The 27,815-nt window shown below is 43.4% G+C and overlaps 1 protein-coding gene across 13 annotated transcripts in view; it reads left to right on the plus strand.

The window, feature by feature from the left end:
• The window catches only part of PARD3B (par-3 family cell polarity regulator beta), a 921,213-nt gene that overhangs the window by 806,693 nt on the left and 86,705 nt on the right, over window positions 1-27,815 (plus strand). For 11 of the 13 annotated variants that reach the window (XM_023622589.2, XM_005601746.4, XM_023622594.2 and 8 more), the window contains one exon: window positions 20,649-20,784. The exons of the other annotated variants lie outside the window; for them this stretch is intronic. In XM_023622589.2, the coding sequence (XP_023478357.2) occupies window positions 20,649-20,784 (136 nt within the window). The remainder of the gene's footprint in view (window positions 1-20,648; window positions 20,785-27,815) is intronic. 13 annotated transcript variants of the gene reach the window in all.

Raw genomic sequence — 27,815 nt, forward strand, 5'->3', positions numbered from 1 at the left:
GTCTCTTTTTATAGTCCATTTCTGAGATGAAACTATAAATTTTGAAGCTGGGCTTCATCATTGCAGAGAGAAAAGCTTTTCCAGCCTATTGTTGAAATATAGCATTTTATAGAATTTATGAGGTCCAGATTCAGGAAGACCATTTGCCAAGCACTTAAGGCTGGTTTTGCTGCCCTTTGCCTTCTTCCCCCTGCGAACATCTAGGGGCAAAATCCATTAGAAAAGAAAAATGATGAAGAAGAACTTACTTGATTCAATACAAATGTCAGCTAAGAAAGAAGTCCTGAGCATTCCCTGCGAGGAGCCTGGGCCACACAGGGCTGCCGTGGGTGACAGTGATGCTGTTTGCTTCTGCATGTGAAGTGGCTCCATGTTTGTTCTGATATCAGATGGAGGCCTAGGAGCCAGAGCAGTGTTTTGAATGTGTGCGTCTGATATAAATCCTCTCCAGTGAGCTTCCAGCATTCCTTTTGAAATTCCACGATATGATGAGCCCTGTGATTTGGTCATATTCCATTTAACTTGTTTTATTGCTGTTAATTTAACACAGGAAAATAGATTTTCTGAAACTTGTGATCACAGTAGCTGTCAAGTGGTCGAAAATGAAGAAAACCACCAGACAGTGTCAGATTTATTAAGCGCTCTAGAAGCACGAAATTAATGCAGTTCTCTGTCTTTGAAAGGTTCGGTGTCCGCAAGCTGGATTTATCCTAATGGACAAGCAGTGGAAGGAACAATCGTCAATTAGCTATCTCTTTAGCCAGACTACGCGTTGTTGGAGCGCATGTAGGGTGAGCCACCAGTGCACCTAGGCGGACCTCCAATTTGTTCATTTTGACTGCAAATGACTTAATTTAACATTTTTCTAACAAATGCATTAGGTAGAATAGTGAAGTTTCCTTTCTAATTTTTTTCTTAGAACAATCACCAGTGAAAAGCTGTGTTAAGTAGGCTTCTCACTCCATTTGTTTTCAATCACTGCCCTGAATGCATGAATGTGTGAGCAGCCTGGGACTCTTGCAAGCCCTAAACTACAGCAGTGAATGTGGAGTGGAAAGTTCTGGTGCCACATGTATTGGACCTCTGTTTGAAAATGTTTCATATGCGTAGCATGAGTATTCCAATGCTGGATCATCTGCCGGTGGTCCTTCTTTCTTTTTCTTTCTTTTTTCTTTAGCATGGATGAATCTTGTATTAGCCTCATGAGGGTTACCGTGTGCAATAGACTTTGGAAGTAAAGTTTTGGTTTGGGTCCCGCATGAACCGTTTTTATCTCCCTGTAAGACTTAGGAATCATTTATCAAACTTGTTAGCTGAAAAGTTCATCTGCTAATCATGCCATTTGTTTCATGTTATTTTGTGGTTACAGCATTACCATTACCATTTTTTTCCTCAAAAATATTAACCTTTTGCCTGTGTATTCTGGTGGTATAATTAGAACATCTGTTGCTTGTCCATGGCGATGGCGTTTCCACATTTCTCTTTATTTGTGAGCGGATTCCAAGTTGTTTCTATGTGGAGACGCACTTCAGACAAAATTCAGGAACTGTATGTCTGGCCTTTTGTTTGTCAAATTGCAGGATTTCAATCCTTAACGTGGAGCCTGGTGTAGGACTCAGCCCTGAATGCTGCACACATGTGCTTTTGCTCTCTGACTGCATTCCCCGCTTTGTACAACAAGGACTAGGCTTCGGGTTATTACGGAATTAGTTATCTAAAATATTTTATGAGCAGATAAGCGCACTGACGCTGGGTCTGGTTGTATATTTTTACAGCAACTCTGTGAATACTCTCTTTGGTACAGAGTAGAGGATGTGTAAAACATTACTCCTGAATTTTTTATAGGTTCGCTCCCTTTGCCATTCTAGCTGCTATCTCCCACAGAATTTGAGACATACCTCAACTGTATGGACCCTCTTTCAGTGCTCAGTTGCCCTGAAGTGTGCAGTTGTGGAATATGTCTTGTCGCCTCCAATGGAGGAATTGGAGGCCCTGTTTTTAACAAAAGCAATAAAATGGCTACAGCTGAAAAGCATTCCAGAGGTAAACAGATGTCTTTCCTTAGTGTCAGCCTCTTTTTCAGTAAAAACACTTTACGAAGCACATGATGTTATCCTCTCTTGCTCTTGTGTCTGGGGAGGTCAGATGGAAGGAATTCCGCTTTTCTGGTCCCTGAGATCTTGGTGCAGAGCAGTACAGGGTGGGAAACAATATCCACCTGATCCTGAGTCCCCACTGATGCCTCTGAGGGAGTTTGCAGGGAGGCCGGTGTTCCTGAGACACATGCAAAGGGGATCACATGCACAGAAGCAGCTCTGGGGTTTTTTTGTGGGAAGTTTCATAATTTTCTTCCTGACCCCCTGGCACAAAGGTTAACATTCTGTATGCAGTAGGCACTCAGTAAATTCCTTTTGGTCATCAATGACCAGTCTTCGGAACCATTAATATCCCAACCCACGTCTAGACTTGGAGAGGACCGTGGAGCGAGGGGGGTTTTGTTTGTGAAGCCCCGCTCCACTGCGCCCAGCCCCCCACCAGGTCTTCAAGGAGCTCGGGTTCTGCAGCTTTGCCTCCTGGCCTCAAAACGTATCCAGAGAGCATTAACCCACATACAGATGAGTGGTGTCTTACAGAGGCAGACATCCAGCACCGTTCGTATTTTACTGGAGATCAAAGCCTTGGATGAAACTAAGGTTGAATTTCTGGCATCAGCCTGGAGGCCATGGACAGGCGCTAAGGGCTTCCCACTCACCCTGAAAAAACCTGCCTGCATGTTCTTCTTCCCTAGTCCATAAGCCCTTTACTAGGTCCAACCTTTCTCTGAAAGTACTCATTGGAGCAGTTCAAAATGTGGGTTGTCACAATCTGAATTAACCTGGAACATCAGGCAGAGTGCTAAGTTCTGCTGGACTGACTTCATAAGTGGTGACCGTACCCCACTCCTAACGTCATAGTCCATTTTCTTTTGACTTAACAGGGAGAATGCTTTTGGTTTTAATGGAAGTGGAATGCAGTGTTTCTCCTTGGCAGTTCTCCCTTCAGCCCTGCTCAAGATTTTAGCTACCTCGGCAGAGTGCTAGAGAGCGATATGCTTATTATAAGAAAACTTTATTAATCAGAGTAGAGTGCTATTTGGTGGTTAGATTCCAATAAGGATGAGGAATTAAATTCAATTCAGAGCTAAAGGTCAGCAAACGGTGCTAACTACCTTCTTTAAAGTGTGTGATCTTGGACATTCAGTTTCCACACAGCTTCACCTGGAAGTGTGTGTGCTGTATTTAGTATGAAATAGCATGGAAACGGTTTCCAATAACACCACTTCTGCACGCGTATATTCCACGAGCATTAATAAGCCAAGTGCATTGCTGCTGGGCTAGACAATTCTTCTGGGAGTGGATGGCACCGAGATGTTCTAGCAATTGCTGGCTGAAAACAGGACGGTGTGAAAAGATGATGCAATGGAGAGAACTTCAAAATCTTGTAGAAATTTCTTTAAATGGTGAGATGTCCATGCAATACCTAGAAATGGCAGAGGAGCTTGCACAATACCGTTTGGGATGTACCTGTGTTCAGCTAATGAGCCTGGGAGTGAGAAATACAAAAGGCTGCGTTCTCCAGGCAGCAGCTAAAGGTGTGGCTGACTGGTTGCACCCTACCCCCTCTCCCATGTAGACTCCCCGTCCCATGCACGCCCTTCCTCACCTTGAATAGCTCCCTGTCTCCTCCCCCTTCCCTCCCACTTCTTGTTGCTCACTTTCTTAAATCACTGTCTTGTTTTCAGTTCCCACAAACACTTGTTTATTAAACACATCCTAGGTGAGGGCACTGTACCAAGTTCCACAGAAGACACAAGGATGATTAAGCTCCTCATATTGCTCTGCCACAGGTGGTTGGGGATTAAACAAAAATTTAAACTATATGAAACATGAATGATTGTGATGTCACGAAGAGGGAGAGAAAGGTCATATAAATGTACAAAGTGCCTTGGGGATCCCAAGGCAGAAAAGGCTGCTTTCTGCCCTAAAAGGTTCTTGGAACATCCTGTGCTTGGAACAAAATGCCTCTGAATTCACCTGTTTCTCCCCGTCTTCATGACCACCACCAAGGCCGGTCTACCATCATTTCTCGCCTGCACTGCTGTAACGACCTCTACTCTGCCTTTCACAGAAAAGCTAGAGTTGTCTTCTAAATATTTAAATTAGATCATGTTTCTTCCTGGTTTAGAATCTTCTCACACTGTCTCATTTTACCTGGAGGACAGTCCAAAGATCTTCCCAGGTCCTGCACAGCTCGTGTGGACTCAGTCTTGCCTGTCTGCTGGACCTCAGCACTAACCCTCCATCCCTTGAGCGTCAAGCTCCAGCCTCATGCACTTCTTCCTGTTTCTTTAGCTCATCACACTCATCCTCTCCTTCGGGCCTTGGCTGTAGCTGTCTTCTCTCTCTAGAGTGCTCTTCACAGAGATGCTTCTGGATGGTTCCTTCTTAGAATGCAGACCTTAGCTTAGAAGAGAGAGGCCTTTCTTGACTACTCAGTCTAAAGTAGTCACAATCTTATCACATATAGTATTTGAAGAATCTGGCTGGCGTTTACCACTGCTTGATATCTTTTTCCATTCGTTTGTGTCTTGTCTCACTCCCTGGTAGACCATAAGGCCACGAGGTGGTGTGTCTTGTGCCCCCCCTATATTCCAGGGCCTAGAGCAGTTGCTAGTGAGTGGTAGATACCCGATAATTGTTTGCTGAATGAATGTAAGAATCTGGAAGGATTTCAAAGATAGTCCTTCCTCTAGTTAATGTGCCAGGCACTGACTCTGGAACAACAGCTGTGACCAGGACATGATGGCTCCCTGCACTCACACGTCTTGTGCTCTGTGGAGGTAGGCAGACAGAGATCCGTGAGCAAATCAATAATGCCAATGTGTTCACAGTGTGATCAGTGTAACAAGGGAAAGATGCAGGCTGACTGGGTGCAGAGTGACTTGAAGGGTCCTTAGATGAGATGACCAGAGAAGGCTTCCCTGACAACACTTGCAGCAGAGTGTCTCAGGAAGAAGGGAAAGCAATTACAGACTCATGGGGCTGTGACAAGCTTGCGCCATCCAAGGGATGAATAGGGGAAAGGAAGACAGAAGCTGCTTAGTCCAGCAGAGGACGGTCAGTGAGCAGCAGGGGCCATTCAGTGGGCAGAGACCAGGTTACCGTGGGGGTGGTTTGCGAATCAGTCTACACATAATGACAAGGGGGCAGATTTTTTTAAAGTAAAGACTGATATTATCTTAATTATATTGTTTAAAAATAAGGGGAAAGAACCACAGATAGAAGAGGTGGTGTGGAAGAGGGTGTGTGAGCTGAGGGGGAGTTTACGGAACAATGAAAGTTTCGCTGGAGACTAGACCTTGAGTGGGGCGAGAGGAGAAGGCTGGGTTGGGTTGGGGGTGCAGGCAATGGGGAGAGAGGAGAGAGGTTGTGAGAGCAGGAGAATGACGTGAGCAGAGCCGGACCTCAGGAAGGCTGATCTGGCCACGGATTAGAACAGGGTCAGGGGTAGAGAGACTAGTTGCCAAGCTGTTGTCACATCCAAGCAATGGGTGTATGAACGAGGCTCGTGGAGGAGGGACTCACAGGAGGGCACAGTGCTAGAGGGAACTGATGCAACTGAGTGGATGTGGAACATATGGGAGAAAAGAAGCCGACAATGACATAGGGTAAGATAATATTGACAACAACAGTAGCAGCTTGCTTATTGAATCCTTGTTATGCACCAGGCACTATTCTAGCTACTTTAAATGTAATAGCTAATTCAATCCGCAGAACAGCCCCCTGAGGTCCACTACTGTCATCCTCATTCCACAGACAGACAGGTTACATAACTACCCAGGGAGGAAGAAGAGAACAGGCAGAACCAGGGTTTGAACCCAGGCAGTCCGGCTCCAGAGCCTGTGCTCCGAATGCTAATCCTCGTTTCAAGCCTCGATGAGCGTGCAGAAGCAATTAAAAAGCCTGGCAGATAGGAGGGAACGTAGATTTTAGGGGAGAGGGGAGGAGATGGTTTCTGGACAAGTTGAGTGTAAGGTGTGGGTACATCTCAGGTGCAGATGAGGAGCAAGGACTAAGCATGGTCCTTGGAGCTCCCTCGAGGTGTCACAGGCAGACATGCACATCTTCCCATAGGCAGGCTGTGTCTAGGACTTGCCCTGTGAGAGGCACTCCAGGGAGCATCTGTTGAATAGATGGATGAGTAAATAGTGAACATGAGGAGGAAGATGATAATCAAAGCCCTAGGAGTAAACAGTGTCCCCAAGAGTGAAAATATGGACAGAAGCAGTCCGAGGATCTTAGAGAAGACCTGTGTTTCTAGAACAGTGGGAGGGACCTTGAAGGAAGTAGACGATGAGATTGAAGAAGTAGGAAGGAAACAAAGAAGAGAGACTCGCAAGGAGGCGGCTCTCTGATGACCAGTCCCGCAGAGAGCTGAGGGTCTTGTTGCCTCGAGAGCAGTCTCAGCCGTGGAGAAGGTGCAAACCAGAGTGTCATCAGCCCAGAAGAGAGGATGGCAGAGGACAAAAGGAGACAACAGACGGTTCTTTTTAAAAGTTTGATGAAAAGAGGGAGAGAGACAGGAGGCCACAGCTTGAGGGAGGAGTGGGGGCATGGACAGAACACTTCACAAAGGTCCTTTGAGTGCCACTGAGAAAAGAGAAGGAGGGAGTCTCCGCTCTGGCTGCGCTTGCACTGGCAGGGGCGCTGGGCCATCTGCTAACAGCAGGGTTACAGTGGGCCCCAGGCACCACTTGATTCGGGGCAGAAACTCTCCCAGGGTGGGTTCATGGGATAATAGCTCGTTGGATTAATTTGGTGACACCCTCATTTAGATGAGGATGGAAAGTACTGACGTCATCAGGCTGCTGATTTTATAGAGAAGCCAGACTTGTTTCCCCACTGACAAGAATGTGTGGCACTCAGCAGCTGTTTAACCACAAAAAAAAAAGAAAGTTCCCTCCACCCTCTTCTTCAGACTTCTCTGGACTTACATCTGTCTTCCCAGCTGTGAGCTGCTGAATTCCAGGGTGCAAAACTGAGGGAGACAAGTGGGAGGGGCATACAAATAATGATTACATGCTGCTTAAATATAAATCTTGGTTTATTGTGTGTCCATGGGCACATGCCTTCAAATTCCAGCGTGCACCTCCCCTCTCCCTTTCATTATCTGTCTGTAAACCTTAATGGTATTAAGCACATGTTTTAATAAATATTTTGTTTGCTGCATCCCCATTAATATTCATAGGGAATGGAGCACTTTGGGTTTTGTGATTTCTAATAAACATTGATGGTGTTACTAGTTTGTACTGAGCGTTCAGTATGCTCCATCAAAATGGCAGCTCTAATTAGGTTCCTTGAATTAGCTAATGGATTTTGAGAAAGATAGCTTAGAAAGCTCTTACAGCTGTCCAAGATATTCCTGCCATGGCAGAAAGACAAAAGGCCCCTGGAAGCTGCAGACTTCAGAGCTTTAGAAATGCAGCTGACAGTTAAAAAGATAAATTACGTTCATATTTTTCCAGTGAAAGTCCTAATACTGAATTAATGTTATTCCTGTATGAGCGACCATTAAGAAGCTCATTTTATTATAAGGATGCATTTTGACCATTAGCTTTTCTCTTTGGCTCCTACTCCCTCCCCACTCTCCTTTTTCTCCCTCCAATTCCCCAGATATTTTGGAGACAGTATTAAAAAGCTTCTTTGAAGAAGAGGAAATAATTCCTTTTTTTTGTAGGTTATAAATTTAGAAGCTCTCTTAGATATACAATAGCATTCAGTTAAAAAAAAAAGTCAAGGTAAGTAATACATAAAGAAATAATAGAGTGATTCAGTTTGAGCCTTGTGGCTTACATTTTATGTAGAACTTGGGGGAGGGGAAGCTTCCGGCTAGTGGGCTTGTTTACACTTGAATAAAAGATGATTTTGTTGTAGAATAGGAGCTACCTCAGAAAAGGCAGGCCTTCTTTCATCTGGATGTGGAACGCACACAATAGTGCAACAGTTCAACACGTTCTTCACTTTCACCTCCTGAGAAGGCGTCTCCTTGGCAAGTGATGAACTGATGACGTCTCAATGACTGTACTTAACGCATCTGCAAATAGGGAGGAAGAATCAGTTGTTAGTGGAGCGGTTAGTAATAAAGTTCATGACAAAGAGCAGAATTCGGAAAATAACCGCAGTTGCCCCAAAGCTCCTTTTAGCTGGACATGCGCGTTCTCATTAATTCTCTAACTGTGCTCCACGTAGCATTTTGCTTTCACTTTACACACTTAGAAAGCTAATACCTGTTACTTTTTAATCTGAAAAGTTGCATTTCTCTAGGAACACAGACACACCTTTAGGGGAATGTTTCCTGGGTCATTAACTCTCAACCATCCAAATTCTTTTTCCCCATCTGAGTCTCTGCTGCCCGTCTGTTTTTCCAGGCCCTGCCTGCCTTTTGGGCTCATTAGTACCTTAGCCAAACAAAGGGCTGGGCCTGGAAAAGAATGTGAAACTTAAGTCAATTAATTGAGGGATTGTTTACAGCTCTGGGAAAAGAAAAAAAAAACTTGGGAAAGAAACTAAAGTTGTTGGTTTAAATGAGAGTTTTCCAAATCATCGGTAGTGTCTATTTTTCATACTCTTCCAAACCTCCTATTTCTGCAGATAATTGAGAGCTAAAATGCTGTTGCTAATAAAGCTGTTGGAACCAGGGAAGAAATAAGAAAGAAGAGTGTCAATGCAACATATACATTACAAATCAGACAGCTGCTTTCCCTCAGCATGATGTAAATAAAACGGAGAAGCATTGTTATATCAAGTGCCAAAAAAAAAAAAATCCTCAATTATTCCCCACACATGACTTCACCATGATGGATAAAAGGCATAATTGACATCATGTTTATTGAAAAAAATAGTAACTGTCACTCTTTGGAGAGGCTACTGAGAGCTGGAGGAAGGCATGCTTTTTATGCGTTTTCACCGTGGGTTATTTATAGAGCTCAGTTGTCAGCAGCATACCGCCTAATTCTCCTTCTTCTTTGAGAGTCGAGGACTCATTCACTTTTCGAATCAAGAAGACAGCTACAAATTGTTCCCTGCCAGATTCTCAGGCACCACCGGTTACCTCGCCTTCATGGAGCAATGGCTATTTATTAATTAAGATTCTGTGACTACTTTCCCTTAAAGTGCCAGTGAAAATAAAAGTCTTTGTCAACCCATAATGGGTTGGTTTCATTAGTTTAGTTTTGTTTTTTTAACTTTTTGCCCTCTGATTTAGCGGCCAGTGCCCTGTTCCTAATGGGAAATTTATCACTATGTTAACGATGCGTTATGCTCCATCACCAGTTAATGTTACTGGTTAAACGAGCACTCTTGGTATAGAAAGTATTCAGTTTTCAAACTGAAAGAAAGTGTTGGTGTCCCATTGCCTTGAATGAAAGTGACTCTCCAGCTACAGTGTCCAACAAGTGGAGAAATGGAAATAGAAGATGTCTGGGGCCAATGATTTGGTCAACCATGTAGTCTGAACTGTGCGCACACTCAAGAAATCTTTGGATGTAAGTGCAAGAAAGACTCCTAGAGGTCAACTGGTTCATTTCATAGGCTATGGTACGTGTGGTCAGAGAAAGGGAGAGTGATCCGGAGTTGTCCTGATGTAGAGAATAATTCTGATGACGGTGCTACCCCATTTGAAATCCTGCAGTGTGTCTATGTCATCATCCCTTTTGGAAAGATTGGCATGTGGAGCTGTTCAAGTCCCACCAGCTTCATTTCCCAGGGTTTCTCCACCGCTCCCACACTTCCACCATGCCTGACCATGCGCCCTTTCACATTGCCACCCTTTGACACGTGGTGTTCCTTCCAGGGGTGTGCTCTCTCACCACCTCCTTATCCTCACTCTGCTTTTCTCCTTGAGGCGTTCCCTCGCCCCCCCAAACCCAGCTGACCACCCTCTCCTCAGAACGACTGCAGGATTTCCTTATCCTTCATGATGCTTCCTCATAAGAACTGCCACATCTCGCCGTCGTCATTTCTTTACATCTCCGTCTTCCCCCACAGGACTCGGAAATCCCTCAAGTTCGAGTTCTGGGTCTTACTCACCTTTACGTCACCAGGGCCGGGGACGCGGCAATATTTAAGAACTAAGTAAAGTTTAAATAAATGCACACATCTGAAAACATTCAGAGGGTTATTGGAAAACTTTCATAAAAGCAGTTGATGATCTAAGTTTGATACCAGTTTATTACTTTCTAGTCTATCGTGAAAAGGAAGTCGCCATTCTCCTAGAAAGGATTTGTAAGAATCTAAACATCTTTTTAAAACAACTGAAACAACCCATTGGAGATGATAATATAAGCTGTCTCTATCCCGTAGAGCCCTGATGTCAGAAGGTCAGTGTGAGGTTTCAGTCACCCGAGCTCAGTTTACATCCAGGCAACTGAGAGCTATGAGGTACTCTTGGATTTGACACCCTTGGGACCTAAGTCTATGTTAACTTTCTCTGTGGCTCTTTGGAGCTGAGAATCTGTTTGGATTGGGTGATTATTATAACCCTGTTTAAAACTGCTGAAGAGCTCAGCATTCATGCAGAAGGTGTGAAAGGAATGGAAGGAATTAAGGTAACATCAAAACATGTTCTTCATAAATTCTTGGACTTCATTGCTTTTATGCTAATCATGTCAGAATATTGTATGTAGAGTTCTATGTTTATGAGCTGGTGTGATTTAGCGCCCTATATGTGATCATTAAAATCTGTCGTACAGTCACATGCCTGTGTGACCCGTGCATCCCTCCTGGGTGTTTGGATGATTTATTATCTGTCCCTTCAGTGGGACTAAGATGGGGACCAGTTGATGTATCAGATGTATTTAGAAGGTTTTGTCTCCTCATCTTTAGTGATTAGCTCCTAATTACAATCTTTAGCTTCTTTCAATTGAAAACTTTGTTCTCTTTTTAAATATTTTTTTCTCTTTCTCACTTTTATTATTTTCCCAACCTCCTCCATTGGGAGGGGAAAAAAAGCTTTCTTATGTAAGAATTGACTGTTTTCATCCACTGACGTTTGGTTACCACAGCATGCATAGCCTATCCTGATGGATCAAATCTTCTAAATAGAAAAACCACCATCCGTGCACTAAATCATTTAGAAACTTCTTCTTTTCCCTTGAAATTCTGTAGTAAATGAGGCATTATTTTCTAATTATCTAAAGGAAAGCTCTAGGTGTCCAGCTGTTGGGAATCAGTGGCCTTTGATGGCATTCATGGTCCCTGGGGAGAAGAAGAACTTCTGAGTTGTTTCCTCTGAGGAAGAGGGAATTTCACGGAGGCCTAGGAAATGCTCAAGGTTTTATGGCCTGCAGCCCACAAAGGCTTATTTTCCCCAGAATTGACCCTGAAAGTTTAATCCACATCTAAATGTCAGATATGTATTCCTAAAACTCAAGCTGTGTTTGATTTAAGCCTAGAAGATAATAATTTTATCTCGCAAGTCTTGCAATTGTTGTTGAGAATTTCTTTGAAAAGATGTGTGTGTGTGTGTGTGTGTATGTGACATTATTAATTTGCTCAAATACTATATAAGCAACAGAAGTTTATTTCTCCTTAAACCATCTTTTGTTCAGCTCAAAAACATGAATGAGCTAAAATTGTACAAATTTTGTCAATTTCTTCCACTTACCTTTTTATCAATATTTTGCTAATTTTATTTTGGACCATAAAACTCTGAGAAAACTTCTAATGTTCCATGTGGAATCATGTCTTAAGATTAGTTTCTGAAGCCATTACATGAGACAAAATTGTATATTGTCAGAATGAACCTTGAAGAATACTTTAGGAGAATGCCATATTGGACCCTGCCTATGGTCTCTCACTAAACCCACCCAACACGTCCCTTTGGCACTGCATCAGAGGATTTGGTTGAGCACCAGCTGAAGGTGTTGGCTTGCATGTAAGGGGCCATTTTGCACAAGTAATGGATGTCTGGAATTATCTTCAGCACAATGTAAAGCGTACATTTTGAGAGACACTTAAGAACTGACACCAACTGAAGGAACCCAACCTAGTCCCTGTCCAGAGGCATATGGTCATTACCTGGAATGGCCAATGGGAACACTATCACTGCTTTGACTGCTGCTTCCCCCAGGCCCCATTTTTGTCTAAGCTCAAATATTTGGTGCATCAGTTAAATGCAGATGTGAGGCAATGTCACTCTACTTCAGCTATGTAAGAACAGCTGTTACTGCATGAATTATAATACAGAACATGGCTTATTTATCATCTTTAATAGAAGACACAGTGTATGCACAGTTCCAAGTTTTTCTTCCCTTCTATGCATGCTTGTTTTGCAAACATATAGAGTAGAAATGAAGAGCTAATTTTGCTGCCATCCAGTGTGAACTTTTCAACTATATTTTAAAATCTTTCTTAAGAAATGAAATTTACCATATGAAACACTGGATAAATTCCTTCTGTGACCCCCACATTCTTTGTATTGTTAATAAAATTGGCAAAATGTCCCAAGACAATATGTATCATATGCTTATACATAACTTTGAATGTGTCCAGTATTTGTGTAAATTACTTAAGGCTCAAAAACACTGCACTGTGTTGGAGGAAATATATCAGAATACTATTCAAAATACAAATAACTCAAAGGGATATTTTATGACTAATGGCAAAACCAGCTTCTGAAATTAGAACACAGCCAGGAGGTCATTGTACAGTATCAGAATAATGCAATTATGTGTTAGAGGCTCATAATGGTGAGTTGAAGCTGTGAATAATAACTTGTGTTGTTGAATTGTGAATAATACTGTCAGTGTCACTCCTAAGGAATTTCCACCTTTGCTAGAAATGTAGATAGAGAAGCAAGATGCTCTGATTAGAGAGGGGCCTCGCATTGTCTCAAGTGATAAAGAGCAGAGAAAGAACTGATGCCTTTTATCAGAAGAGCAGATGACATTGATCTGGTGAGATTCACAGTCAGAACAATCAATCACATGGGAGAAAGTTGCCCTTCGTGCATCAGTGAGATTACTTTCAATGGTAAATGGCAGCCATGGTTCATGGTGTGGGTGGAAATGCTTACCATTATGCAATCAAATTGCCAAGGGGAGGGGGCCTTTACTTCCCCTAAGGCTTGATTCATTGGGGTTAAGGTCCAGTCTGGAGTTAAGATTTCCAGGACAAATCTTCAAGCTATAGGAGTCAGAGGGTCAGTTCACCAAGATAGGGATGGAAATACCAAGGCAAGGATCTCAAAGGAAGCAGATGCTGAAAGCAGGAATCATGTTGAGAAAGACAAAAGGTCAGACCCAGGTAGCCAGGGCAAAGTCAGGAGCCCAGGTAAGCCGAGTCACCTTGTCAGGTTGCTGTGTCTGAGGGCAAAATGCCATAGGCAGCATCAGGACGGTGGGGAGAAGGACCATGTTCAGGACTACAGGCTGAGCTAACACATCATTGCACTTTGTGGGTTTTCTTGTTTCTGACCCTACTGGCCTATCAACTTCTCTGGACCACTTCTTCAGCTTCCCTACAGGATCCTGACGTAAGGAATAATTTTGTTAAACCCTTAAAAATTTATACAAAAACATACTTTTCAAAGTTATGTATTAGCATAGAGCATAGTTTTTTCCGCAGATTCAGCCACCAATCTTCTATGTGACTTGAATATTCTCTTAAGATGTCTAAGCATTGTTTCTTCACTTACTAAGAAGAAGTATAATGTCAGAGATGATTGAAAAAAGTCCTAGAAATAAAGGGAGATTCTAGATATGGAAAATTTGTTCTGTTTGTTAATATTATTATTCACCCTTTGTCTAAACTCATTACTTTTTGTGTGTGTGTGAGGAAGATTTGCCCTGAGCTAACATCCATTGCCAATCTTCCTCTTTTTTCTGCTTGAAGAAGATTAGCCCTGAGCTAACATCTGGGCCAGTCTTCCTCCACTTTGTATGTGGGGTGCCTCCACAGTATGGCTGACGAGTGGAGTGGGTCCACGCCTGGGATCCAAACCTGAGAACCTAGGCTGCCAAAGCAGAGTGCACAGAACTTTAACCACTTGGCCATGTGGCCAGCCCCCAAACTCCTTACTTTTAACATAGGACTTTTTAGGCAGTAATAGTAAGCAGAGAGTTCTTAATTTAGGGCAATTGTTTTAATGGACAAGATAACTTATATCTGATAGAAATTAAATGTCCATATGAGGAAAGTCATATTCTTGTTATCTGGAGAAACATTTTAGCAAAAATAATTGAATAATTTGTGATGGGGGCCACCATCATAAATAGTGCTGGTGAATTTGGGAAGAAATCAGAAGGATTCCCAAATGTTGTTCATGAGTAGTCAGCCATGGGTCCCAAAATTTCACTGGACTAAACCATGAAAAATCTTATTTGTCAATGTAGCATTGAAAAAACAGATATTCTTTATAAGAGATTGGGAGCAGGGGGAAGATAGAGAATTTACATAATGATAATTTTCACTGAATATTTACCCTGGATAATTTTCAGAACTGTTCAGGACTAAAATATCATTTGAAGAACTCTGTAGAATTAAGCCGCATAAAAGCCATTATTTATTATTAAATCTCCTTTAGTTTATATAGGCACACTATATAAATGTATTTTCATTATGGAATGTTAAATCTGTAGAGTATTAGTGTAAGTGCTGTTGGGCTATAGTTTCTGTAAATCTTCAAAATGCTTTTGAATTAATGGTCCTGAGTGCATTTATAAGAATCTCTCAAAATTTTTATTTGACAGAAATCTTTATTACCAGCGGAAAATAAGTAACAGTGTGTCCATGACTATCTGTCTTCAGCTGAATATTCTTTTCCAGAACCTACTTTGGAATTTAAAGTAAAGTTAGTTAGATAAGCTTGCATATAGACACTTAGATTTTATTACACTTATGTTATGAAGAGTGTGAATGCTACAGAATCTCAGGTACTGTGACAGCTCTGTTCCCACTTTGAGAAAAACAATGTCCTGTTTTCTAAGGCAGAAATATGGTACTGCTAAATTTGAAGTTTAAAACTATGATGATTTTTAGGTCCTTAAAATGCAAAAAGATAAAAACAAGCTTCCCATGGAAGGGGCAGAAAAAGAATAGCATCTTGGTATTCTTAAAGGGTGCAAAGGTCTCTTTCGAGAGGCTAACCCTTTTTGAGAAAACCTTTAAGATTCCACCCTTTTGTAAGTATAGAAAGATTACCGCCATATTTATACAATTTAAAATGTTATGGAAGGATCAAAATAACATTTTTACAGTAACTTCATAAAAAATAATCTATCGAACCCCAAACATGAAAACATTCCCCATTCTACTGACTATTGTTGACATAGATTCACCTAATTTAAATAGTTTTATTCAGTGAGTTTGTGAGGATCATCACATCCAGGCAAGAATATTCCTGCTCAGGTTCCATTCTTAACCGCATCACCGAATCTGGACTCTGGGCTGGACCTGCAAATGAGGTCTGGACTCACCAAAGGCAAACGCTTCTCTTTCAGAATGAAGAGCAACATGTCTCGAGGCTCTATGAAAATGACACAGGTCTTTGGAATTAACTACATGCAATTTAATCATGGTTAGGGTGCACGTATCCATGGACATGCCCACCTAGGCACACACACAAGGTCAGCGCAGATTAATTCGCAAATCCAGCAATGGCTCGTCCGCAGGGACCAGCTCCCTCTCAGGCAGTCGGTGAGGAACTTCACCAGGAGCAGCCCGTGCTGCCGTCTGCGCCTGATGCAGAGTTTCTTTCTCTTTCATGTGGGATCTCTGTCATATGTTGATTCTCTTTTGCACCCCATTCAGTTTTATACCAGTTTCCCACATAAGCCTGTTAGAGATGTAATATTAATTACCCAGAAATCTCAGTCTGCAATTGCTCCAGCATCATTCTTTAATGGATATAGACTTCATTGCATGTATTTCTATTGCTTTGGCTACTTCTATTTTTATTGCAAAGATCTGTGCAAATAAAAGAATATCAAAGGTAGGGCTGTAAGTGTGCTCTGGTAGATTCCCTCTCCCTGGAAATGCCAGTGCTGCTGCTGCAAAGGGGCTGCTGCCCGTTACTGCCTTTCTCTCAAGGCAGCACAATGTGATAGAAGTAACACAGGTTTGAAGTCACTCCAGTCAACTCCTGGTCCACCATTCACTGCTTGGGCTACTTAACTTTCTGAGCCTCAGTAGACTCGTCTGTGAAATGTCAATAACAATGTCAACCTCACAAATTTGATTGAGGATTACGTGAGTATTATACTTAGGGCATCAGAGGAGCTTAATCAATGTGAGTTTCCTTTCTCCAACCTGCTGTAGTCGTGGGAGGAGACAATGGCAGGCACAAATGAATACTCAGTCTAAAATGTACTTCAAGTGAGGTAATTATGAACTAGGAAGGATAAGGTTAGATTCCAGAGGAGCAGATAATGCCTTCCTGTGATCTTTATTGCATCTGGGAAGGTATTACTACAGGTGGCTATGAAGAAAATGACATGGTTCCTGAACTCCACCACAGCTTTAAACTCTGCCCAGCTCTGAAATGTAAGAAGAGCCTGCTCGACTATGCATCTGCCTTAAAGACGTAGGCAGTATAATTTACAAGAAATCGCTACAGTATAAATCTGTTTTGTTACACTGCTTGAATTAATTTAAGATAAAATTTCAGCACATTGAAAGTGTGGGAGTGGCGTTAACCACCTGCATGTGGATACAGCAGTATATAATAGGAACTTTTTTTGTAAGAACGGTTAACCTTTACTTTATGCAGAGAATGAATAATACAGAAAGCCTCTTTTTCTAACTAGCAACTTGGAGATGGGTTATTGATGCTTTGCCTGATCTTATATGGTTGCAAGAGTATTTCAGTTACTTCATAATCCGATGTCACTTCTGAAGGTATCAGGCAAGAGATTCCTTAGAATCTCTGCTGCCAAATTCTGTAAAGCCAGAAAAATGGAAAAGATAACATGTAAATTGAGGAAGGAAAACAGGAGTCCTCGGAAGGTCTGTCCTAAAGGCTAGTGTTAGCTTTCATTCTGGCCCAATAGGTTGCTAGAGGACCCAGTGTCTAAGATATAAATCAGATGAAGGAGGAGACGCGGGTTGGAAGGTAGTACGCGACGGGGGAGAGAGTAGTCTCTGAAGTCAGACAGACCTTCTCTCTCATCTCCTAGTGGTGAGCCCGAGACTCCTCATCTCTATTGAGCAGAACGATAAACCGATCATTCAATATTCATTTGATGTTTTGAGATGTTTATAGCACCTGCTACACAGGAATTAAAAATAAACTTAAGTGCCAGCTCCTGTGGATGAGCAGTGGCTTTATGAAGTTCTCCGTTGAGAAGGATTCTCAGGCCATGTCTAGGATTGCTGGGGAAGAACGCTGAAATTGATTAGTGATGTCTGCTCTGGGCAGAAAGTGGACTAAGTAAAAGTCTGTATCGATATATTTACTATGTAAGGGTTCTATAAATTGTAACCATTACGAGTACTGCTGCTATTTTGACGAAGGTATTTTTATGTTCCTCTTCAAATTTCTACACCTTCAACACAAAATGGAGTCAATTAACTGCTTTGTTTACAATAGCTGTGTTTATCATTTTTATTGATTTGATGGTAAACTCATGTGTATTATCTGCAGAGAAGAGCTGACAAATGAAAACAGAATTTTCTATTCCTAATTTTATTATATAAAACACCCACTTGGGAAAAAATCTGATATAGGTACTGAAAGTAGAATGAGATTAGAGAGAAAAAAAGAAGAGGCAATGTTGAGAGGTGGTGTGGGGTTGTCATGGAAGGTTTGCGTGGTGTCCCATGTCTTCTTTACAATATTCACAGGAGGGGGAAGATGCAGCGTGTTTGCACTTAGATGATCCATGACTTTCTGGAGTTTTTTCCTGTTTTTTCTCTGAGGCCAGATTTCTTTTCTGGGTAAATAGTCCCTGTCAGCCATAGGGATTTTCTGAATCCTAAACAGCTGATTTTGTATTCTTGCCCCATTCCCTCTATTTGAGAACTGAAATCTGATCAAACCCATATTTTTGAATTTATGTATTTATAGGCATATGGAAGAATAGTTTACAGTCTGAGTATGATTTTTTTTTCCAACCACAAATGTAGGAAAATTGTGGGCTTTTTTTTAAAACAGTGCCTTATCAGGTTTTTTTTTTCTTTATTACCGATGACTTCATTCTGCTTGAATTCAGTGCTTCAGTTTCTTCGGATAAACTAATAGATTATGTATGCGATGTTTGCACTGCATTGATTGAACTCATCTGGTGAGTTTGAGCTGCTCATGCGCTCACGTAGTCGGCAGAGGCCCGCCTGCTGGATGCAAGAACCATGGTCAGCTCAGAGCACTCGGGAGCAAGGCAGCTGCTCAGAACCGAGCTGTGCTTTTTCCCCACTTCTCGTTGTTCAGAAAAGCATCTCAGGCCTTCCTTTTCTTTCTTATTGTAATCTTTTTCAAGTGCTGGAGATAAACTTTTATTTTTAAAAGAAGTATAGTAAAGAAAGAGAGACTATTTTGAGAGTTCTTAAATACACATTGAAGAAAAGTAAAGGTATGTGAACCATACAGGTTTGTCTTTTCTTGATCAAAGGCGTCAGCTCCTTGGCGTCAGAGCATGCAGGGGCCCAGGGCCTGGGCTCACTTTGTAGCTGGATCTGAGACATGGACACGTGGTCCTGCTTTCAATTAACTGCAATCTCTTTTGGGAAGAATGCTTTCCCTCCAAAAGATGTTTCCTCCTCATTTTCTTTTTATAGTTTGCAAGTATAATTTTTTAACGTTTTAAAAAATAGTGGATGACCTCTTTCCATTGCCCTCTGATATCTCATTTTATCAGATACTTCCTTTAAACTTGACACACAGCTGTAATAGTCAGGCATCTGCTTGGCGTGGTAAGCTTTCCACAAGGGGCCCCTACCTGCCTTTCTCACCCGTCCCTTCCTTGCTCCCTCCCATGTACCCTGTGCAACAGAGCAGTGCCCGTGAGACAGGAGCGTCGTTATGGTTAATAACATGTCAGGAGTTGAGTTAAAGTACCGACATTCGCAAGTGATGTACTTTCGTCATTTATTAGAGTAAATTCAAAACATCTCTAAAGTCACCAGCACTCACGTTTATTCTAATCTGCTTCCTAAATGAGGGAGGGATATGTCCCCTGAGGTGTGTGGCGGGCAAGACAAAAGGAGCCGAGGACCACTGCTTGCCCCAGCTGACTGACCTGTGTTCCCTGGAGCAAGATGCTTTCTCATCTCGGGCCTTTGCAGTTCCCCTCGCTCTCCCTGGAATTTCCCCATCTCACTTGCCCAGCATCCTTCGTGACTCATCTAAAGTGTCACCTCCTCTAGGGAGCCTCCCATGATCTTCTTCTGTGGTCTGCTCTCACTCTGTCAGAGTTTAAGCAGTTTGCGTTCCCACAACCCCCATGCAGACCTCTGCTGTCACACCTGTCACAGTGGGTGGCAGTCTTTTGACCCCTTTCAGTCGCCTACCTTCCAGACCGTGTGCTTTTCGCAGACAAGCACTGTGAGCGGTTCGTGTTTGCTTTCCCAGGTCTTGGCTGAACGTCTGGCACGATGGGGCATCGGTTATGCCTCGGGGGCACTAAGGAAGGCACACAGCTGTGGACACCTGCCTGTCGTTCTCCTCGTTTCTTGGCTCTGAGGTGTCTCACATGGCGTTGGTTCTGTTGAGATGATGGTGACGACAGGGACACGTTCTGAGAAATGCGTCATTAGGAGATTTCGTCGTTGTGTGAACATCATAGAGTGCACTTACACAAACCTAGACGGTACAGCCTGCTACAAACCTAGGCTATGTGGGACTAAGTTTATGGGACCACCATCGCATACGTGGTCCATTGTTGACCAGAACGTCATGCAGCACACGGCTGTACCAGCTAAGAGGCAGCCACTGGCTGACCAGTTTGGGGTTGGGAGGATGGGTCGCTGGAGAAGCGGTAGTTCCTGAGAGGAAGAAGGGGCTGAAGTAGAGAGAAGAGAACCTTGGACATTAACCAAGGTGCCACATTCTACTACCACCAGCTCTTTCTTTTTCTTTTTACTTCTTGGCATGGCTTCCACCTTCTTTTCTCTCCGTACGCCATGGCTGTACCCGTATATTGACCTATACCCCGCCCCCACTCCAAAAATTCATGAATGTCACTGACGTGAACCCTGGCACATGCCAACTCTGTGTCCCATCCAACATTCAAGTCAAACGACTGGTCTCAAATAGGCAACAGTTACTTAAGAAAATGAGATACCCACATTAAAATTTAACCAAACTCTGCGGATCTCACTCTAAGAAAAAGTGGTAGCTCCTTTAATTGCTCTAAGAGACCAGGACCTTATCTCACCTTCTCACTCAAATGGCGTTTATTAGCCCCAAGTCAGATGCTTTGACCGCTGGAGCTAATGGTGTGCACATAAGGACCATTATTTGTTCATTTTTATTACTGATTTCACAGTTTTCCTAGCATCTTTGAATGACGTTATTGAATCTTCCAAATTTGGAGGTCAGCTCCTTGAATAAGAAGACCAAGAAGCGAGTGTCCGGGATAATGTTCGCTGTGTGACTGGTTTGGTTGTGTCCCTTAGTGGCCGTCCCGCCAGCGGAAGCGCTGACCGCATCCAGAAGTTGCGGAAGGAGTACTACCAGGCTCGGAGGGAGGGCTTCGCTTCCTACGAGGAGGACGACGGAAGAGCAAGGCCGTCCGATTATGACCTTCACTGGGTAAGCCCGTGCTGACTCCAGTCACTCAACTGACGTTTCCTGAGATGGTTTAGAGCAGAGGAACATGGCCGAGAATGTTCTATACGTATCCAGTTATATTTAGGCTCCTTGGGTTTCATAGATGTGAACACTACCTGAAGCACAGCCATCTTCTCCCGCAGAAGTTGTTTACATAAATCAAACCAGACTAACGTGCACTAGTTCGTTTTAACTGCTCTCATATTTACTCCCCGTTGGACTCATATACCAGCTTGTTGGGGTGGAGCAGATGTTAGCTGTGGTAAATAGGACAAGGAATCTTTGTCATCGTCTACTGAGCCTTAATCCTCGCCCCCCACCTCTTGGGCCTCAGACATCTGGGCAAGCACTAACCGACCGTGCAATACAAGCCATTGCTCCTTTGGAAAATGGTTATTAGAAATAAATTTCAGAAGGGTTATCTTCAGAGATATCAATTGTTTGTATATTGCATCTGAACCATTCCCATTTTGCTGATCTTACCAGCTCACTGAGATCATTTTTGTTTTGAGGTAAGGGCCATTTTTGTATTAGAGGTTTCTCTCTGCCAAATCCTTCGACATTCGGGAATAGAAAAGAATACTGTGGTCTCTAAAGAGACTTTCTCTTTTTTTCTGGGTGGCATGATTCATACTCTTGTCTTTTTCAAGAAGGCAAAGGCTGTACCTACAAAACAGACCTAACTCTTGAGCACCCACAAGAACGCCCCAGAGCAAGGTGCGTAGAGTTGGGTTAAAAGTGCACGTCACATGCTTAGAATGGTGCTGACACTGAACTGGTGGCAATAAACGTCAGCTCTCGTTACTGATGTCATTCCCGGAGCAGAGCTGTACACGGCCACAGGAGTGTCCTGTGGGGAGTCAGCCCTCACCCTCTCTGAGGATCAGTGCCTCCTCCCAGTTTTTGTGCTGTTTTGAGAACCACGTAGGGAACTCTCTTACTCCTGGTGGCCACCCCAGACACCAGCTCTTTGGAAAAACAACTCTATTAAAGGGAAGTTTCCTTTCCTGATTTTCGCTCGTGCTTACGCTCACAAGCTCAGGGCTGGGACAGCGAGTCCAGCGACCGAGCTGATCCCTCTCGTTTTCAGGACAGTGCTGTGGCATCTCGGGCACGGCACCCAGCACTTTTCCTCATGTTTGAAAGTCAGCGTCAGCATCCACCACTGCTGTGCAGAGCCACTGAGAGGCGTTGGCCTAGGAGAGTCTTCCTCATGTGATGGAGTTTAAAAACACCCATCAGAAATGCGCAGTAAGGGTTGGCGGTCTCCAACGGCCTTCCAGAGACAGGCATCCTGTGGCTACAGACCAGAACAAACAGCTACTGGTTGGTGTTATCACAGATGTTAGGGTTAAACAGAATGACACTGACAGTGATGGGGCAACTGGTCACTTAAATTTTCAGTAACACAGGAGAATGATTTCCACACAATAACAGTTTAGATGACAATTCACTTCATTTCAAACTTAATCATGATCAACTTGCTGACTTTGATGACAGACTATACATACGTAAGACTCTGCTCCCTCCGTCAAACAAACAAGCAATAAAATAAACGGAAGTTGTTTCCACCACAACCCAAACGGAACACCACATCCACGCTTTGAAAAGGCCTCTGTCTCAACACCACCATGAATTCCTATGAGCAAAGTATGACCAGTAATGTTAGATGAAGCAGGCTTGGTTGTTTTGACCTTATTTTACACGATCTCCTCACATCAAGCTGAAAGGATGAAAATGCCTAATCTGCATGAGTCTTAAAGTTTCTTCTGACCTTCCCCAAACCTGAGCTACATAACTATACACTCAGGTCCCCCCATCTTAATGATTTGATTTTCATGTCAAGCAAATGTGTAACCAGACGACCTAGTGAGCAAAGAAGTATCTCTGTTTTAATTTGTGTTTCCCATGGTCGGGTGTGATGAGCTTTGCCAAAAGTGACTGATTTTACGTTTCCCAGACAGTTGGGAACTAAGGCTTCCCAGAGGGATGCTTGGGAAATGTACCGCCATAAAAGAGGAGCTCTGTGTGATGGCTGAGATGCTCCAAACAGGGATTAGAATCTCAGCATCCTTTCCCGTCCTCTCCCCAAGCCAAGGGAAAACACTCGTATCTTTTGTCCGGCGTCAGCCTGAGAAATTGCACCATTGTTTTGCTGCTTTTGGAAAGCTCTAGGAAAGCAAGTTGAGAAAGTTAACATTTCATTCCTGTCAGTCAGCCAGACCCAACAAGGCAGCTTTTATGAGACTCTGGCTCCTGGATCAGGCTGGTCTTCGGCATCGCTGAGGGCACTTGTTAAAACCTGCTTGATGAGAGGAGCGAGGGAGCCCAAGAGAGGGCCCACAGTTGCTTCTCTGGGGGGTCCTCAAGGTTTCTGGGCCACAATTCTAAAAATACGGCATTGGTTCCTATCACTTCAGTAAGCACCAAAGTAGCTCCTCTTCTCTGGCCACATCGTTACATGGACCAGCATCATCAAAAAATACTCTCATGGACTCGGAACTCCCCAAGTCCAGTACCTGAGCTTGAGAGGCCTGACAAGTGTTCCCTGGAGGCACGCTCCCCTGTGGAACTTTGGAATTATCGAGAAGGAAATTAGGAAGACAAGTTACTTAATAACTCCCTTTTAACTGGTTTTAAATTAGGCCAGAAAGAACGTAAGAATGCTCACAAGTCTTCAAGGCCAAAATGATGAAAGCAATCACTTGAAAGATTATTACAATCTATGATTATTTTTTAAGAGAAAATATATTTTTGTCAATGGGACTACTATCCTTTCTTTGGCCCGCCTTAGACTTTCTAGAACTTTTCAGGCCATCTTGAGGGCAGTTCTCTACCAGTGCCCCACCTGCCCCATGGCTCGGAGCTAAAGACTTCTTGCTTTCTTGGGTTCTCACTTGCTCTCACATTGTTCTCTTTTCTCTGTGTCTCCTATTCAACTTTAACAAATATGTGCTCGGTCTTAGAGTAGGCCAGGTGCTGGTAACAAGGATATAATATTATCTCTACCTTGGAGGAACTCACAGTCTAGCCAGGAATACAGATATCTAAGCCAAAAAAAAAAAAAAAGGACAAGAATGTCTGTGAGAAATGCTGTAGTGAGGAGAGGTGCTAGCTTCGAAATGAGCTCAGAGAGAGCAGAGAATTCTGTTGGAGGCAGGGTGGCACTGAGGGGTACTGGGAAAGCTATGAAGACCGTTTGGGGGGTTGCCTCAGCTGACATATTTTGTTCTTTTTCTCTCAAATTTGGTGTTTTTCTTTTTCCCAAAGGAGCTCCTGGTATATTCACTTCATTTGTGTTAAAATAAATGAACACACACAGACTGTGAGGTTTGTACATGCGGACATGAGACCTTAAAAATCTTTTCAGCCTGTCTGGTTTGTAGCTGTTTTCCCATCTAGGCTCTGAAAAGCTGTAAAGAGCAAGTTGACAGAATTTCCATGGCTGCAAGGGAACGGCCTGGCGGGTTTTTATAGTCCTAATTAAGTAAGCAAGATCTTCTAGCTGCGAAGCGTTAATATTTGCCAAAAGAAAACATAATACCTGTTATCTGCTGGTATTTTGTTTCTGTAAAACTTGTTAAGACTGTCACAGTCCTCTGGCAACAGGCTGGGGTTTTTTTTATTAGCAGATAAAGATTATCTGCTTATTTAACAGCAGCATGAATATCTTATAAGTAATTTCGGAAATGAGATGACTCTGGAGTTTTCTAAAAATTTTACCACCTTTATTATTGTCTTTTTTCGAGAGCTACATGGCATATCTCATACTCCCCTCCTCTTTTAACTTTCTGGCTAAATTAGAATAGTGTTTATCTATAAAAGGGGTTTGTAAATACGTGACTGGGAAGGAGGTACGCTGGTTTCCAGTGTCATGAGAGACATTGTACTGTATCTTTCCGGCAAAGGGGTTGGGTTCAGGTAGGTGATGGTCAGAACAAAGGAGATAGTTGGATGAGTAAATGCAAACATTCTAGAAGATTTTTTCACCCTGTTATGAAGATGGTCCAGGAACGAATTCAGCAATTGTGCCTGATAAAGCTGTCTGGACAATGAAAGACACATCTGGTGAGTTCTGCCATCAGAGGAAAGGGAGAACACGATGCTGAGATCATGCTAGCCATCTTAAGAAAGAGATTTAAGATGGATTGTGTAATAGCCACAGGAGTGAGAAAACCATCAGAAGGTGATTTTCTAAACCTGAGGGATAAGAGAAAAGAGCTCCTGCTATCCAGTGGTCCAATATAAGAATTGAGACTTGTCTGTATTTTCCTTCTCTGGTCCTTAAAGTCATCTGATAAAAACTAAGGGCATTGATAAATAATTCTGGATTAGTCAATGACTCTTAAATTGCAAAGAACAGAAACCTAATTCAAACTGGCCCAAGGAAAAGAAAGAAATTTTGTCAGCTTATATAAAATCCATAGGCACATCTGACTTCAGGCAAAGCTGGAACCAGCTCCTCCAGACAGGCCATTAGAAATCTATCTTTCTCCACCTCTCCGCTTTGTTATTTTCTTCATAGGCACCATTCCCAGGGGGCTCCCCTATATGGTGGTAAGAGAGCCATCAACAGCTCTAACCCAATGACTCTTTAGAAAGAGATCATTTCCTCCCAGTACATCCAGGAAGACCTACAACTGATGTTTGATGCGATACTCGGCAGCTTATTGACTCAGCCTGGGTCGCGTGTCCACTTCGGAACTCCGATGGCCAGAAAGATGCACAGTACCTTGACTGGACAGAACTAGGTCACAAGGCCACCCCTGGAGCCAGAAAGTAGCATGAGGCCTACCCAAGTTCCGTGAAGAGCACAGGCGAGGAGGTGGTCCCCCAAGGAGAATAAGGGTGCTGTTCACAGGGGAGGGAAAACGGATGCTGGGCACGATTAGAAGATGTCTGCTACAGCTTCTAGTTCTAGTGATGATGTAAAAACTTCCTTCATCTGCTTAGATTTTCAAGGAAAGAGCTAGAAAAGACCTTCCCCTTTGTGTTTTCGTGTTTATCATTAGAAGGATCAGGTCTTTTATCACTCCTAAACTTGCTGCCGTGGTTGGCTAGGTAAAAGGAGAAAGAAGATTGATTTTTGTCTACTGCTCCAGTATGTTAGAGCTCTTGCAGGAACCCAGATGGCTTCACTGAGTTATTCATGAGAAATTACCAGACCTCTGGCCACTTATTTAGATAGGCAAGTGACATTTTGATTCACCCCAGACCTAGGAATTTGCCCCAGGGAGAGGCAATAGGATCCTTTGTAAGGACCAAAGTGACTCTTTCTTTGGGCAGAATTACTCTAGCTCTGTCCTCCTGGGTTGTTCCTTTGTGACGAGAACATATTCTATATTCGTGTATCAAATCATTATGTTGTACACCTAAAACTAATACAATGCTATATGTAAATTATATCTCAATTTTTAAAAAAAGGACATATTCTATTCTTAGAAGCTTCAAAAGATGGGATGAGGTCAAGAGTCAGAGCCATCAAGTGCATGCATCCAGAAACTTCTCGTTCGGCCCTCCCACGCAGTAACCAGCCCCTGCTCAGCTGATGAGCCCTCTTGAGCCCCACCCGCAGTTCCTTCGCAATGCGTCCCTCCAACGACAGATTAGTGTTTCCCTGGATTTCCTAAAACCACCAAACTGAGGAGCAGAACAGGTACCAAGGCAGAGAGAACAGGAGAAGAAAACCCACTGTGTCTATGAATTAGGTGGATTTTGAAGTTTGGTTGAACTTGATGTTGGTGAAATAGCCAACAGCACTTGAAGAGTTCAGACTTGCTCACCTAGATTTCAGGAGCTCGTGAAAATTCAAGGAAAGAAGTGGCCAAAATGAATGGAAGATTTTTTTTTTTTTGGTTGGTAGTTTTAATCCGTTTATACTTCAGTGTGACTTCCACAGGAACATGCTGACGTATTAGCTATAGGGGAGAAGATCACATGAGTGAATTTCTAGCTTTTAAGCATAGTGTCAATCATTTTGAAAGGAACTAACATGTTTACAGGCGATGCCCGACATAGAAATAAACTGTTTCGGACACCCATTTAGAAATTGGCAATTTGCAACTGGGAATGGTTTTCCCACAGGAAAAAGAATATATTGGTTGTAGGGTCCCAGACCAGCCTACAAAAGTGCACTAAAATCCAACGCCCTGTGCTAACCAGAGAGCAGGAGCCCGGGAGGTGGAGCAGGAGCCGGCTGAGGGGCAGGAACAGCAAGTTCCCTTCTTGCCTCTTTCCTGGACACACTTTTGAGACGAGCCCTAGCCCCTTGTTGTCTGTCAGTCTTTGGGAGTGCCTCCCCAGGTTTCCTGGCCCGCCTCGCCCCTGCCTCCCCATCACTGCACCCACCTTCACCCCCAAAGTGCTCAGGAGGCAATTTCCCCCCTTCCCCATCCTCCCTCAAAGTTACGCTTCTCTCAGTAGCTCATCCCCGCTACACTTTGGGGGCCGAATAATCTGAGCCATAAAGGTCCTTCGCACCCGTGAGAGGCCCCACTGCCCAGAGTTTCTGCAGGGCTTCTCTTTTGTGTGCGGAGCTGAGTTTCCCCACGTCCCCCGTCTGACTCACTTCCTGTGGGCAGTGACCTGATGCTGAGAGGGGCACTGATTGCTCCCCCAAACCAGCCCCCCCTTCCCCTAAAGGAAGCCTTTTGTTTCTCAGTCTGCCCTCTGTGGCCCCTGGCTGGCTGCCGCAACTAACGTGGACAGCACTGTCTGAAAATCTGCCCTGAAGACAGCCCCTCCACACCACTCCTGTCTTCCCACCACGTCTTTCTTTTTTTTTTTTTGAGGAAGATCAGCCCTGAGCTAACTACTGCCAGTCCTCCTCTTTTGCTGAGGAAGCCTGGCCCTGAGCTAACATCTGTGCCCATCTTCCTCTACTTTATACGTGGGATGCCTACCACAGCATGGCGTGCCAAGCGGTGCCATGACCGCACCTGCGATGTGGGCCAGTGAAACCCGGGCCACCGAAGCAGAATGTGCAAACTTAACCGCTGCGTCACTGGGCCAGC

The sequence above is a fragment of the Equus caballus genome, chromosome 18 (assembly GCF_041296265.1).
Source record: "Equus caballus isolate H_3958 breed thoroughbred chromosome 18, TB-T2T, whole genome shotgun sequence".
Classification (NCBI taxonomy): domain Eukaryota; kingdom Metazoa; phylum Chordata; class Mammalia; order Perissodactyla; family Equidae; genus Equus; species Equus caballus.